Source organism: Myxocyprinus asiaticus, chromosome 4 (genome assembly GCF_019703515.2).
Source record: "Myxocyprinus asiaticus isolate MX2 ecotype Aquarium Trade chromosome 4, UBuf_Myxa_2, whole genome shotgun sequence".
In the NCBI taxonomy this organism is placed as follows: domain Eukaryota; kingdom Metazoa; phylum Chordata; class Actinopteri; order Cypriniformes; family Catostomidae; genus Myxocyprinus; species Myxocyprinus asiaticus.
This window is the reverse complement of record NC_059347.1, coordinates 19780678-19796210: the sequence shown is the minus strand read 5'-3', so window position 1 is coordinate 19796210 and position 15533 is coordinate 19780678. Positions and strand designations below refer to the sequence as shown.

Sequence of the window (15533 nt, the reverse complement as noted above, 5' to 3'; positions counted from 1 at the left end):
ACAATATATATCTTGAGTATTTGGGATAACCATTTTGTGCATATATGATGAGAAATGTAACATAACACTCAAAAACAATAATATGGGGCAGATAAAAAAATAAAATAAAAAAAAAACGCATTAGTGAAAAACAATCTGTATTTTTTATATTTTATTGATATAGAGGGCACATATGACAAACAGAGGTGTGTGAAATGTTCAGAGTCTGGAGCGCAGCTCCTTTAACACCCTATGTGGTATATCCCATATGCAAACCAATGTACAATATGATGGGAAAACATGCTAATCTATCTAATACAAAGGAGTTTTGACAATAAACTTTAGACTGATCAGCCAGAGTGTATGAGTGCATTCAGTGATTCTAAATGTATTGTTTGGTCTCTTATGAAACATTAGATCATATTTTGCTATCTGAACCTGTAGGTCCACCTTGCCATTGTTTGTGAACGATTGTTATTGTAAGAAAAAAATACACAAAGGAAGCAGGAAGGACATCTTGGTCTTGAGTTGAAGATGCTGAAGTCTTTATTGCAGTGCAGCAGTGTAGCAGTGACAAAGTACATGATGGATAAAGTGGAGTCAGACTAAACAATGAACATCTTAAACTCATACCTTTATGTAGTTTGTAAAAACATTTGCCAACAATAATGTAAATTAGGCTTTCGATGTAAGTAAAGTTACGCTCCTGATGTAAATTGATTTGACAAAAGTTTTGGTGCCTATTTTTCCAGGGTGGTTCTTGACAGACCATTGCCACTCCCATCCTATGCTATAATACTTTGATGTCTCTGAGAGGAAGTGATAACCCATGTGCTGTGACACAAAGGTGTGGATGTGTGCTCGTCTCTATGATAATTAAGCCGTCTGGGTTGAAGTGGTGTATCTGCACAAATTGGGTTGAGTGGAATTCACATAGAGGCAGACTGCATTTTCTTCCAGCATAATAATTGTAACAAATGCCATTACAAGGTACTACTTTAGGCTATATTACTGACAGTAAAGTTTACACACTGGTTACAACTGCATTCAAAATAGTGAAATCAGTGCCAAACCAGTGCCTTCGGCAAATAGAACAGGTTTCTTTTGTTCCTATTGTAATGTATTTCAATATAGTGATTGGTGATACTTCCTGTGATTATTATATATATATATATATATAAAACAACTCTATGGCTCTAAAATATTTGCTTTATTTTCTAAATGCAATATATAATTTAATATTATTATTTGTTGGAGTTAAATCGTACCAGGACATTGTCTTGTTAGGTTTCGTGAGAAATATCCTTAAGATGTAAAAATACTATCACCTCTTTACAGTACCTCCTCTCCCCACTGATTTGTTTTGTTGCTCTTTTACTGTATAAGGCAGTGTTGATTTATGGACTTTCTAGTTAATTACTATGGTATTTTTTTAACTATACTCTTTGTTGTCTTTTGAAAAGTGAGCTTCAGATCATGGAAAGCTCTACATAAACAAAACATATTATTTACACCGAGTCACCTTTATTTGTCTCCTGCCCCTTTAAATTTCGCCAACCAATCGGGAAGTTCCTCTGGCTCACTGCTCTTCCTTTTCCGTCTCATGCCACACATGAAAAACACAGGCGTTTCATCTCCAGGACAACGTATTGTTAAAGGCTCAGACCGAGAAAAACAATTGTCACAGGTATTCTTTAAGTAAGCACCTGCCATTGTTTCTTCGCAGTAAGTTTTCCGCTACTGATTACTGTCCTTTATCTACTGTTTGTACTCTAGCTCTATAGTGTTTCCAGGCCTGAAGACCCTATTCACAGGAGCGTAATCATTGATCTTTAACGTGAATGAAAATGAGGCTGTGAGGGATAGACTTACCTAATGGCACCTACGGATACAACTCCTGTTAATTAATAAAGGTCCTAGATCTCATCTAATTTTCCACAACTCATGTTGTCTGGAGTTTGTTTTGTCTACAAATCAATAATTGTAACGTATTCCATTAGATTACTCAAGGTCAGTAACGTATTCTAAATACTTTGGATTACTTCTTCAGCACTGGTAGATTTTTTCACTTGTTTTGACTATAAAAACTCTGCCAGTACAGTAAGACAAAATACACATGTTAAAAATACATTCTCTGAAAAAACTAAATATTAGATATTTTTACAGGAAAACAATATAAAAATTATTATCAAGAATATGATTTTTGCACTTATATCAAAGGTCTTACTAGAAAAAAAAAAATTATGATCCAAAGTGAATTTTCTTGATAAAAAAATATGATCATGCTTTGTAACGTGCATGTAAAATGGCTAGAAATAGCATTTTAACTTAGCGTAAAGCTGACAATTTACACAAGGTTTATTTCTATTTCTTGTGCTCCAAACTTACTTCAAACGTACTTCTCTGTCTGCTCGTATGAATGTAACACATTATAAGAAAGTGTTTCACCGCTGTTCAAACGCACTTTGGATCGCATCATTTATATGTATAAATGTTTTCCATCTGAAAGGACAAAATATTAAATGAAACAAATTACAATAAAATGCAAAATAATCTCTTCAGTAATCAAAATACTTTTTGAATGTAACTGTATTCTAAATACCAATGATTACAGTTACTTATATTTTGTATTTTAAATATGTAATCCGATTACATGTATTTCATTACTCCCCAACCCTGTATATATATATAAATACCGTATATACCGATCAGCCACAACATTAAAACCACCTGCCTAATATTGTATAGGTCCCCCTCGTCCTGCCAAAACAGCGCCAACCCGCATCTCAGAATAGTATAATCTGAGATGATATTCTTCTCACTACAATTGTACAGAGTGGTTATCTGAGTTACCGTAGACTTTGTCAGTTCAAAACAGTCTGGCCATTCTCTGTTGACCTGGCGCTCACTGGATGTTTTTGTTTTTGGCACCATTCGGAGTAAATTCTAGAGACTGTTGTATGTGAAAATCCCAGGAGATCAGCAGTTACAGAAATACTCAAACCAGCCCATCTGGCACCAACAATCATTCATGCAATTATCTAATCAGCCAATCGTGTGGCAGCAGTGCAGTGCATGAAATCATGCAGATACGGGTCAGGAGCTTCAGTTAATGTTCACATCAACCATCAGAATGGGGAAAAAATGTGATCTCAATGATTTGGACAGTGGCATGATGGTGGTGCCAAATGGGCTGGTTTGAGTATTTCTGTAACTGCTGATCTCCTGGGATTTTCACGCACAACAGTCTCTAGAATTTACTCAGAATGGTGCCAGAAACAAAAAACACCAAGTGAGGGGCAGTTTTGCAGATGGAAACACCTTGTTGATGAGAGAGGTCAACAGAGAATGACCAGACTGGTTCGAATTTACAAAGTCTACGGTAACTCAGATAACCGCTCTGTACAATTGTGGTGAGAAGAATATCATCTACGAATGCTATTCTGAGATGTGGGTTGGCGCTGTTTTGGCAGCACGAGGGGGACCTACACAATAATAGGCAGGTGGTTTTAATGTTGTGGCTGATTGGTGTGTGTGTGTGTGTGTGTGTGTGTATATATCTCTTGCTGCAAGAAGTACAACAAGACAACAGAACTGTCCCATTTTAACAACCCCCCCAAAAAAAAGAACTTTCAAAAAGGGTATATCGACAGTTTCAAGCATAAGTAGGTCTAGAAGGCTGTATACACAGATCAGCCACAACATTAAAACCACCTGCCTAATATCGTGTAGGTCCCCCTCGTGCCACCAAAACAGCTCTGAGCTGTCGAGGAATGGACTCCACAAGACCTCTGAAGGTGTCCTGTGGTATCTGTCACCAAGACCTTAGCAGCAGATCCTTTAAGTCCTGTAATTGCGAGGTGGGCCTCCATGGATTGCACTTGTTGGTCCAGCACATCCCATAGATGCTTAGTCGGATTGAGATCTGGGGAATTTGGAGGCCAATTCACACCTTGAACTCTTTGTCATCTTCCTCAAACCATTCCTGAACAATTTTTGCAGTGTGGCAGGGCGCATTATCCTGCTGAAAGAGGCCACTGCCATCAGGGAATACCGTTGCCATGAAGGGGTGTACGTGGTCTGCAAAAATCTTTAGGTAGGTGGTACGTGTCAAAGTAACATCCACATGAATGCCATGACCCAACGTTACCCAGCAGAACATTGCCCAGAGCATCACACTGCCTCCACCGGCCTGCCTTCTTCTCATGGTGCATCCTGCTGCCATCTCTTCCCCAGGTAAATGACACGCACGCACCCGGCCGTCCACATGATCTAAAAGAAAACGTGATTCGTCAGACCAGGCCACCTTCTTCCATTGCTCCATGGTCTAGTTCTGACGCTTTTGGCAGTGGACAGGGGTAAACATGGGCACTCTTCTGTGGGATTGGACCATGCAGGCTAGCCTTCACTCCCCACACACATCATTGAGCCTTGGGCACCCATGACCCTGTCGACAGTTCACCGGTTGTCCATCCTTGGACCACTTTTGGTAGGTACTAGCCACTGCATACTGAGAACACCCCACAAGACCTGCTGTTTTGGAGATGCTCTGACCCAGTCGTCTAGCCATCACAATTTGGCCTTTGTCAAAGTCGCTCAGATCCTTACGCTTTCCCATTTTTCCTGCTTCTAACACATGAATTTCAAGAACTGACTATTCACTTGCTGCCTAACATATTCCACCCCTTGACAGATGTCATTGTAACGAGATAATAAATGTTATTCACTTCAACTGTCAGTGGTTTTAATGTTGTGGATGATATATATATATTTACACAAGGCATATAATAAGAATCAAAAAGGAAGATACAAGTCTTAAAAATTCACACCTCGCCTTACTGTTAATTAAAATAATGTCTTATTTCTATTTTAAGGTGAGTAAAATTTGGTTTATGTGATAATTTTTTATAAAAAACATTTTTAAAAAGATTCCATAAATTAGCAATACATTTATGATATGCCTCGTTTTCATTCCCATCAAAAATCAAATATGGCGCTGTTGTGAAAAAGGTTTATACTAACATCATTGTGACAACTCAAACCGATCATGTTATCAGATAATATAAGCCAGCATCTCATAACTAAAAAAAAAAAAGAAAAACTAAACCTTTATGCATCTCATATGTCGTTTAGGTAAATACGTGCGTCTTAAAGTGGAATAACGGAGCGAGGCACGGGTAAGAGATTTGATTGAATAACCTTTTAGTTATAATATGGGTAAAACGTGTTACTTGTATTCAATTGTGCATTCCGCTTATTTGCAGTGTACAATGGCTCAGGACGGGGTGATCCTGCAATTCACCTTTCCAACGTTTGGGGACTCCATGCTTCAAAAGATGGATGCTCTTCGTAGAGACAGACGCTTCTGCGATGTAATTGTCCGCATTAATCACTTAGAAGTGCCTGGACACAAAGTGGTATTTGCTGCCGGCTCCCCATTCCTCAGAGACCAGTTTTTCCTTCAGGACTCGCACGAAGTACAAATATCTACACAGCAGGACGCAGATGTTGGACAGAGACTTCTTCACTCCTGCTACACTGGGACACTTGAGTTTCCTGAGCTGGAATTAGTACACTATTTAACTGTTGCTAGCTTCCTACAGATGGGTCATATTGTAGAGCAGTGCACTGAAGCTCTAAATAAATTTATAAAACCTAATGAGGTCAAAGATGAGCGTGCATCATCTCGGCAGCCATCGGCTTTTAACGCACAGCATGCCCAACCTGTTGTGGAGACATTATGTGATGAAGAAGATGAGGTGAACAATGATGGGGAAGATGACTTTGAGGAGGATGATGATATTATCATAGAGTCAAAATCTCCACCTATGTTCAGAAACTCTCAGAACAGGAGCAGAGAAGACAGTCCCATTAGCATTGTTAAGGTGGAATCAATAGATAACCGACTGCAAGACATCCCCGATAACTTCCAGAATTGCTCAACTCGTTCTCCAACACTCCGCTCACCAGAGCCACAACACTCCCTGATAAACTCCACAGTGGAAACCCGCTCTTCTGGGATTTCGGCTAACCCTGCTGCTGAATATTCACTCTCCTCACCAGGGCCCAGTGGGTCTGGGAAGGGGAACCTTTGGGGATGCTCAAGGAATGTCGACAAAGGCATGCAGTGGTACCACCAGTGCCCAAAATGTGCTCGTGTGTTTCGTCAACTGGAGAACTACGCCAATCATTTGAAGATGCACAAGCTGTTTATGTGCCTCTTGTGTGGAAAGACGTTTACTCAGAAAGGAAACCTGCACCGGCACATGCGTGTGCATGCTGGCATCAAGCCCTTCCAATGTAAAATATGTGGAAAGACTTTCACTCAGAAGTGCTCACTGCTAGACCATTTGAACCTACACAGTGGGGACAAACCCCACCGTTGTAATTACTGTGACATGGTGTTTGCACATAAACCAGTTCTCCGCAAACACCTGAAGCAAATCCATGGCAAGAACAGTTTTGACAATGCCAATGAAGGGAGTTTGCTGGAAGGGCTATAAATTCATAGAAAAATCTAAAACTATTACATTGATATACACAAGACACATGTTTGTCTTGCAGATACAGGCAATTCTGTAAATACATATTCCAAAAAGGGCTGCACGATCATGACAAAAATCATTGTCAATTATTTAATTTCAATTTACATTAAAATATGTGGATCAACTGCATGCCATATTTTTTTATGTAGGCTACACATTCAAAACAAGCAGAGAAATGATTCTGAATTACTCCACAGTCATTTTGTCAATAAATGAAACAGGGCCTAAATGGTAAACTTCACTAAGGCCCCCTTTGAATAAAAAACATATGTATTTTTTTTTACCAGTTTAAATTATACACAGAAAAAGCAAGCAACAGACCTGTCTGTGATTGGTTACAATGGTCAACTGCTGCAAAAACACACATTAAATAGAAAATTAAATACAAAACTTTGATACAGCACGAGTAGACCTACATGGACCCTTTTCATACTTTAGGGTTTTGGAAGGCGGAAGCAAACGACTGCAGGGTAAACTTTGATAAAGGTGAATGGGAGACCACGGCAGATATAATTTTTGCTTAACCCATTTGCTCCAACATCAAAAGAAAAATGCCATGATTATGTTTCCACAACTTTCCAAATTAAGAAAAATATGGATAGTGGTGGATTACGACAGTCAGAAGAGAGATGGCAAATTTACTGTCTCTCAGTGGTTATCGCACCTGTGGGAACTTGTTTTTTAAAACTAATTGCAGGGTGATAGTACAAGTATATGGTTATAAATGTACACAAAATAATTAAAAACAATTGCTTATATAAAAAGTTTGCCAGATTTACGATGTTAAATAAGGTGGAAACACGTCATCACACTCTGTGAAAAGGGTCCATTGAAACTTTTCACGATTAGTTCATTGTGGCAGCTGTAATTGTAATCTCAATTATTTATTTGAATAATCATGCAGCCCTAATTATTAAAAAGAGTTTTCGAAATTTAACAAAATCACTTGTGTGCTAATTGGGCAGTATGTGTACATTCATAGTCAGGTTTCTTTAATTATTTTCACATTGCAGTGAAAGTGAGGAAAAACAATATGTACTGTAGTATTGAATGCTGTTATGGCATTATTTGACAGGGTCATATCTTTTGTAAAGATTACAATATACTGTTACAGTATATCTAACAGACCATATTTAATTTTTGACCAAGTCAACAGTGTAATGCTAGCTATGTGGAGGAGTGCTAATGTATTACTTATTTGGAAACAGCTGTATTTGGGCACTGTGTGTAACTCTTTGTCTATATTGAATGTTTCCATACTTCCGTTGGTGTAAAAATGTGATACCTTTGAGAACATTGCTGTGACTCATTAACAAAAAATAGCAGATACTGAATGAAATGTGCATTCATGTGGGTGTTGGAAACTATATGATGCTATATATATATATATATATATATATATATATATGAAATAAAGGAGGATATGTATAGCTTTATTCTAGATTAAAGCATTTAAAAGTCCAGACTGGGTCCAACTGTGTTTATTTCTTTACTATTTTATGACAACTGTGTCATGGTCCGCATACCGCGGACACATTGCGTGTCGACCTCCGTCTACTGCAAGGTTGACACCTGCTACAAAGGTTGCAGCATCAGATGCCAGGAAGGCAATAGGCATGAGCTACTTCCTCAACTTCACCTGTTCTGCTGAGAGTGTGGGTCACCTTGCACTTCTCCAGGAACTGGAGCAATGCAGAGAAGACATAATTAATGGTAGTTTCTATTTATCTTAAACATGCATCATAGTGTACTAGAGAGTTTCTCTCATTAGACAAAGCATTCGATTTTCACTCAGTACCTGAGCATACTGGTCATCATCCAGTCCTGCTCACTTGTGAACTTCTGTTATAATTACCCTTGGACTGTAAAGACAAGTAATTTTAAGTTATTTCATGTCACATGTAGCTGTAGGCTATGTAAAAAAACATAAAAACAAAATGAAACCTAACATACTGAGTTAACACGTACTTTGACACCAACTTTAAAATCAAAATGATTCGGTGTGAAAATTAATACCTGCACATTTCCCAAAAGTCAGAATTTGTCCTTTGCACTGATTACAACTAGAAAAAAATAAATAAATCTAGATTCTTGAGATGCCACCTCACCAAGAGCAACACAGTGTGTGAACTGGTCGATTGTTGATTTGGACATACAATAGGCAAGTACACCAGGAAACTTTAACAGAGAGAAAAATCATATATGCAGATAAACCAAAGCCAACAGCATTGAAACATTAAACATCTGGGTGATTCTCATAACCAAATGTCTTGGTATTATTTTACACTAAAATCAAAAGAAAGAATTAAGAAATGACGTTTTGCACATACGTATAATATTGAAGCCTATTTTAAAGAGCCATTAAGATTACACGTTGTGACAAGGTATGTACAAAACTACCAATTTTCATAATCGACTAGTTGGTCGATGTTTAGGATAATAATGAATAAAGTCTCCGTTATGTGCACGAGACCGTGATCAGACATGTTTCAGAGGTATATACGACTCTAATGCAGCACTTCAACAAGGTAACTAATGGACAGTCAACAAAAATATATGCTAAATAACATCTTATTGCACAAAACTATGAAAGTAAGGGTGTGTTCACATTTGGCAGGTTTGGTTCAATTAAAACGAACTCTGGTGCGATTGCTCTGTTAGTGCGGTTCATTTGAACAAGTGTGAACGCTGCCATCCGAACCTTGGTGCGCACTAAACAAGTGGTCCACTTCCAAATGAACTCTGGTGCGGTTCGATTGATATATGAACGCAACCTGGACCAAAGATGTCTAAACGGACCAATAACCGGAAGTAATTTGCCTAATACTGACCTCAAGCATACCTGGTTCTTCTCATCATAGGAGCTATGTTGCCCATTACAGTTTGGTACAGGCGTCGGAACCGCCGTCAGCCATCATTTCTTCATTTGTGTCTGCAACGGAGGAATTCCTGGCGCTGTTTTGACTCCTTTGCACATTTTATTAGCTCTTCGTTTGTTCTCAGCTGGTAAAAATACCACCATATATACATATATAAATCTAACGAGCACATTTTTCCCAGCAGCCAGCATTGTTTTGGATGTTCGGCAAGTTCCGTCGCAAAATATACATCATAAAAGCTGTCCAGTCAGGTTGTGACTTTTTCCTGATGCCTTTTGTTTTCTATCTTTAGGTTCGGTGTTAAAAATGCCAGTGTGAACGCTAAGCGAACCAGGACTAAATGTATCATTTTCATTTTTGGTCTGGACCAAGAGAACCAAGAGAACTGAACTACAAGTGTGAACACACCCTAAGAGAAGAAATAAGAAAGGCTCCAATACAGAGCAGCACAAAACCGTATGTGGGCATCCTGACCATAGAATGAGGTGCTTTAAAGGGGACCTATTATGCAAAATTCACTTTTACATGGTGTTTGAACATAAATGTGAGTTGGCAGTGTGTGTACACAACCACCCTACAATGTTAAAAGTCCACCCACTCCTCTTCCTTATATTTCTATTAATCAAAAACAGTGTCTCAAAATGACTGGTTTTCGTATCCGCTCTGAAGTGACGTCACTTTAGAGCAGGCCACACCCACGACTGGTGACGGACTCCACCCTATTATCATAGATCCTCCCCTGAGTGATCGACACACAGTCCGCCATTTTTTTCCACGCTGGAGCAGCTACAGTGAGAAGAATAATGTCTCAACTTCGTAAGTGTCATAAGTGTTCTGTTGTTGGCTGTAAAAGTGAACATAAGAGTCTTCATGTACTCCCGGCATCGGAGCCACTGAAGACGCAGTGGACAAGTTTTGTTTTTGAAGAAAATGTGCCCCAAAACATACCAAAATTAATGTATGTTTGTGCAAATAATTTTACACCGGACTGCTTTGTGAATGAGGGTCAATATAAAGCAGGATTTTCCAAAAATTTGACTCTCAAGCATGGATCAGTATCAACTGTTCGTGTTCCAGCTTTATAACCTGAAGATGTATCGCACTTTATATTTTGTGAATGTTTGCAAATTGCCTTTCCGAATGTGCTTGTTAGCTGATTCCACGGCTAATCCAGCTAAAGTTACCATTGTCTCTGATTGTATTCACGGAGACCAGAGCTATGTTGTTATAGCTTGTTTGCACATGACGTCATGTCACTGCGTTGCTGTGGCGTGAAATGCAGATGGAGGGCAGGAAGTGATTTTCTACATAAGAAGCACTATCAAAAACTCAAAATGCCTATGTTTTGCGTCGTTTACGGTTGCTCATACATATATGGCTGAACTCCGGTATTTACGGTGTCAGTCGTATTGGTTCTGATTTGTTATTGCTATAGTATCTGAAGCACGAGCTGTAAAGGCACAGCCCTCTTCCGGAAAGGGGGCGGGGAGCAGCAGCTCATTTGCATTTAAAGAGACACACGCGAAAACAGCGTGTTTTTGATTCCACCCAAAAAGAGGCATTTACAACATGGTATAATAAATGATCCGTGGGTTATTTTGAGCTGAAACTTCACAGACACATTCTGGGGACACCTGAGACTTATATTACATCTTGTAAAAAGGGGCATAATAGGTCTCCTTTAATGTAACCAGAGCATTTGGGAGATGATACCTTGCTGTGTATTCAAAAGCGCAGAACTGCAAGATAATGATGCATGTACACAACATGACTTTCATGGCACTTGCACACATTTTACCTCCAATACTCACTAACACGATGCGAAAATGTTTAAGTATTTAAAGTATAGTATATATAAATCAGCGGGCAATGGAGGTGTGTTTGTAGACAGGTGTATGCATTGCGGTAGTCAGGTGCAGATCGTAGGAAGAGTCCGTACGAAGGATGAGACACTTTCACTGCAGCTCCATCCAGCAGCGCTCATGATGTCTCTGAACATGTTTACTGAAACAATCCGACTGACTGTTCACCTTCACATATGTTTCAAGGGTCAGCAGGTCAAAGAAATGCATGACCGCAATAGCTATAGGTCTGTTTGCGTGGTTATCAGTGGGCAGCACTGCTTTACATTACTTACATGTGAGAGCAAGAGAGAAACATGGAGTAATGTGAGAATACACCAAGCCATACCGTTACCGTGAAACCAAATCTGTCATACCCCGTGAAGGGTTGAGAAGCACCTGAAAGTGTGGACAGTTGAAGCAGAGTGTCCACGTCACAGTGCTAATGTGTTTTGCTGGTACATTAACCATCAGGCTTGTGTTTGTCGGCATGCATCCATACGGGCCTGAACTGTGCTTTGCACTTCTCAGTCCTGACGGCTCTGTGACGGTGCCCTCTGTGAGGGGATGGGGGTGACACACCCTCAATAGTGCTCATGGACGATCATGGTGGCAGTATTCCCGACACGCAGGCAGAGATGAGGAATCCTCCACTGGTGATTAGTGGGGGGCGAGGACAGGTGTACAGCAAACTGGAGGGCAACCACACACCTGACACGCGGGCAACCAACAGATACACGAGACAGGATCAACTAGGCAGAGAGAGTGAGGTTAATTACTACACACCAAACAACAAGCTCTACGACATTCAGTCAACACGGAACTACATTAAACATTCAACAACATGTTGACGAACGATCCAGCCTCGTACATGACACACAAGGGGATTTAAATAGGTAGGAAACAAACAAGGGGCAGGTACTGCTCACAGCTGACAGATGTCATGATCAGCATTCCCATGGAAACAATCAAGGTTCCCATGGAAACACTGAATCCGCGTGCCAGCGGCACCTGAAACACATGAGGGCAAAACATAAACACGCCTTGACCAAAACAAACAGGGAACAATGATGGCACAGTCCTCATCAGACAAAAACTCAACCTGACAAGGTGACAGGACCGTGACATCACTGAAGAGCACACGGCGGTAACTCGTGCATGGCGGTCACTAACAACCGGACCCATGTGCCCACGCAAAGCACATACACGAAACACAAGACAGTCAGGGGACAATGATGCCACGGTCCTCGTCAGACAAAACCCAACCTGACAAGGTGACTGGGCCGTGACATCACCAGAGAGTGCACGGCGGTCACTAACAACCGGACCTGTGCACCCACACAAAGCACAAAAAACAAGACAGACAGGGGACGATGATGCCATGGTCCTGTCAGACAGAAACCCAACCTGACAAGGTGACAGGACCGTGACCAGAGGTGGGTAGTAACGCGCTACATTTACTCCATTACATTTACTTGACTAACTTTTTCAAAAATGTTTTACTTTCAGAGTAGGTTTAAAAGTGGGTACTTTTTACTCTCACTCAAGTAAATTTCTAATGAAATGTTTTTACTTTTACTTCTTTACAATGGGTGGTATTCCTGTCATTACATTACTGGGTTTAATTTTAATTTGAATGTGCAATTTATTGAGAGATTATTGAATGGGACTTTTACAGGAGCGGAAGTTCACAAAGCTGCGCGTGCTGAGCCTCTGTCACAGACTGTCACTCAATCACTGCTGCAGCATCAGACTCTTCAAAATGAAACACTTTCTTCGCTCCGCACAGTGAAAAAAATTATAGTTTTGTTACGCAATGCCTTCATTTAACACCAAGACAAGCTGATAATTCAAGATTCAAATCACAGCTACAACATAAGGCAGCACGCTGAGGTAAGTTTTGGCTCTAATGATAACACGGGCTTTTCTGTGTGATGTGATGGCTCTTATGAAATTTTTAAATCAGTGCAGCAATATATCAGTGCGCTTTGTCCCACGTCCCACATGTCATGAACAGTATTTACGCATTTACGCCGTGCCCTCACGGGGGTACTAGAAACTGTTGAAGCTACTTCAGGCAGATTAACTGTATAAATCCATGTAAACATCCAAGTTAAGTGTAAATCACTGCCATTCACGTGATCGACAACTGGAGCATGAACAGACAGCATTTCTGCGCATGCACAGCGAGAGGCGAGAGGTGATCATATGGCGAAAGAGTGGCTGTGTCCGAAATCGTTCACTCAATCACTATTTCCTATATAGTGAATGGCAGTGAGTGCATTATATCTCAGCAGTGAGTGAATGAAATAAGTGAGTGAATTCGGACGCTGACGTGAACACCGAGTGTTGGAGCTCTGGGGCTGTCGCAGAAACAACGTCACATATGAACTTTTAAAATGCTTGGGCCTTACTTGTTATTCTTATTAAATAATATATTAATACAATAAATCTTCATTCTGTTTGTCATTTTTAATATATACTGTGTTAATATAAAGAGTAAACACATTTGATCAAATAAAGAGTACATTTTAAAATGTATCTGTATGTTTTGCCTCTCTATATGTTATTATGTTATTTTAATCATGTAATGATTTGTCAAAAAGTAATTTACTACATTCAGCATGAAATAAAACATTGCAGGAGTGAAGGAAGCAGTAAACTACCAGCTCGTACATCTTCCCCGTGGTGGATTGTGGCAATTAACCATTGTCGACTATACATCAAATGTACTCTCAAAATTAGAGTGCACTGTGGATAAGAATGAGTGAACAAAAGTAGGGAACGAGTGGCTCACTCAGAATTCAGACACTCCTACAAAATGGTAGACACCCGAAATAGTGCACTATATAGTGGATTGGGGGCGGTTTCAGACACAGCGCGTGTTCCATGAACGGGGTTGGTGCCCTACGCACTAGGCTGCATACTCTGCATTTAGAGAAAGGTGGTACTGCTGTACAGAACTAATGATCTAAATTCTTTTGACACTGAAAACTGTAACTACACTGAAATAAGAATCCATGCAGGACTTTAAAAGCTATGAAATAGCAAAAGAAGGCATTAATAAAGCATGATCATGCTTTGGTTTATATTTCAGCATTATATATAATGTCCTTGTGGGACATTTTCACGTTTTCACTGTAATAATTACTAGAAATGTTTCCAAACCTCTCTTCTTATTGACAAATTCATCCAGATCTGACAAGAGCCCTTAAAGGGATAGTTCACCCAAAAATTGAAATTCTCATTATTTACTCACCCTCATGCCACCCCAGATGTGTATGACTTTCTTTCATCTGCTGAACTCAAATTAAGATTTTTAGAAGAATTTCTCAGCTCTGTAGGTCCATACAATGCAAGTGAATGGGTGGCAACATTTTAAAGCTAAACAAAATCACATAAGTCAGCATAAAAGTAATCCATAAGACTCCAGTGGTTAAATCAGTATCTTCAGAAGTGATGTGATAGGTGTGTATGAGAAACAGAAAAACAGATCACCTTCACCTTCTTCTTCTTGTGTTTTTGGTGATTCACATTCTTCTCTGCATATCGCCCCCTGCAGTCTAGCAAAAAATGACAAATATTGATCTGTTTCTCACCCACACCTATCATATGACTTCTGAAGATATGGATTTAACCACTGGAGTCTTATGGATTACTTTTCTGCTGCCTTTATGTGCTTTTTGGAGCATTACAATTTTGGCCTACAGAGATAAAATATTCTTCTAAAAATATTAATTTGTATTCTGCAGAAGAAAGGAAGTCATACATATCTGGGATGGCATGAGTGTGAGTAACTGATGAGAGAATTTTCATTATTGGGTTAACTATCTCTTTAAAGTGATAGCTCAGCCATAATTTAATATTCTGTAATAATTTCCCTACCCTCATGTTGTTCCAAACCAGTGTGACACTTTGTATCATGTGGAACACAAAATATGTTAGACAGAATGTTAGGGACTGACAGTCTCGGTCACCATTCACTTTCAAAATATGGAGAGAAAAAACATTCACTGAAAGTAAATAGTGACTCAGGCAAACATTCTTATTGTGTAGCTTGGAAGAAAGAAAGTCATACGGGTTTGGAACAACATGATGGTGAATGATGACAGAATTTCCATTAATAATAATAATAATAATTCTGTAATACATGTTAATGTGTATTATGTAATGGAATATAGGGGAGTAAACGTCTATTATGTCATTTGTGAAAGTAACGAGTTACTCACTACTTCAGTACTCTTTTAATTGGATACTTTCTTACTCTTACTCAAGTAATTATTTATGTT

The 15533-nt window shown here is 39.4% G+C and overlaps 1 protein-coding gene across 7 annotated transcripts; it reads left to right on the top strand.

The window, feature by feature from the left end:
• The first annotated feature begins 1577 nt into the window (after positions 1 to 1577).
• On the top strand, positions 1578 to 6793 carry LOC127439144 (zinc finger and BTB domain-containing protein 26-like). Of its 7 annotated transcripts, none has more exons than XM_051695263.1 (3): positions 1583 to 1677; positions 5113 to 5156; positions 5244 to 6793. In XM_051695263.1, exon 3 carries the CDS (start codon positions 5250 to 5252, stop codon positions 6480 to 6482), a length of 1233 nt encoding a protein of 410 aa, XP_051551223.1. In that variant the 5' UTR covers positions 1583 to 1677; positions 5113 to 5156; positions 5244 to 5249; the 3' UTR covers positions 6483 to 6793. The 7 variants fall into 7 exon arrangements, with proteins under 7 accessions (XP_051551247.1, XP_051551223.1, XP_051551213.1 ...); XM_051695253.1 differs by having other exon boundaries at positions 1584 to 1704; XM_051695270.1 differs by having other exon boundaries at positions 1585 to 1666.
• The last annotated feature ends 8740 nt before the right edge of the window (positions 6794 to 15533 follow it).

Bases quoted from the DNA above. Each gene is read 5' to 3' on its own strand.
- LOC127439144 (XM_051695287.1), top strand. From the start codon at position 5,250: ATGGCTCAGGACGGGGTGATCCTGCAATTCACCTTTCCAACGTTTGGG.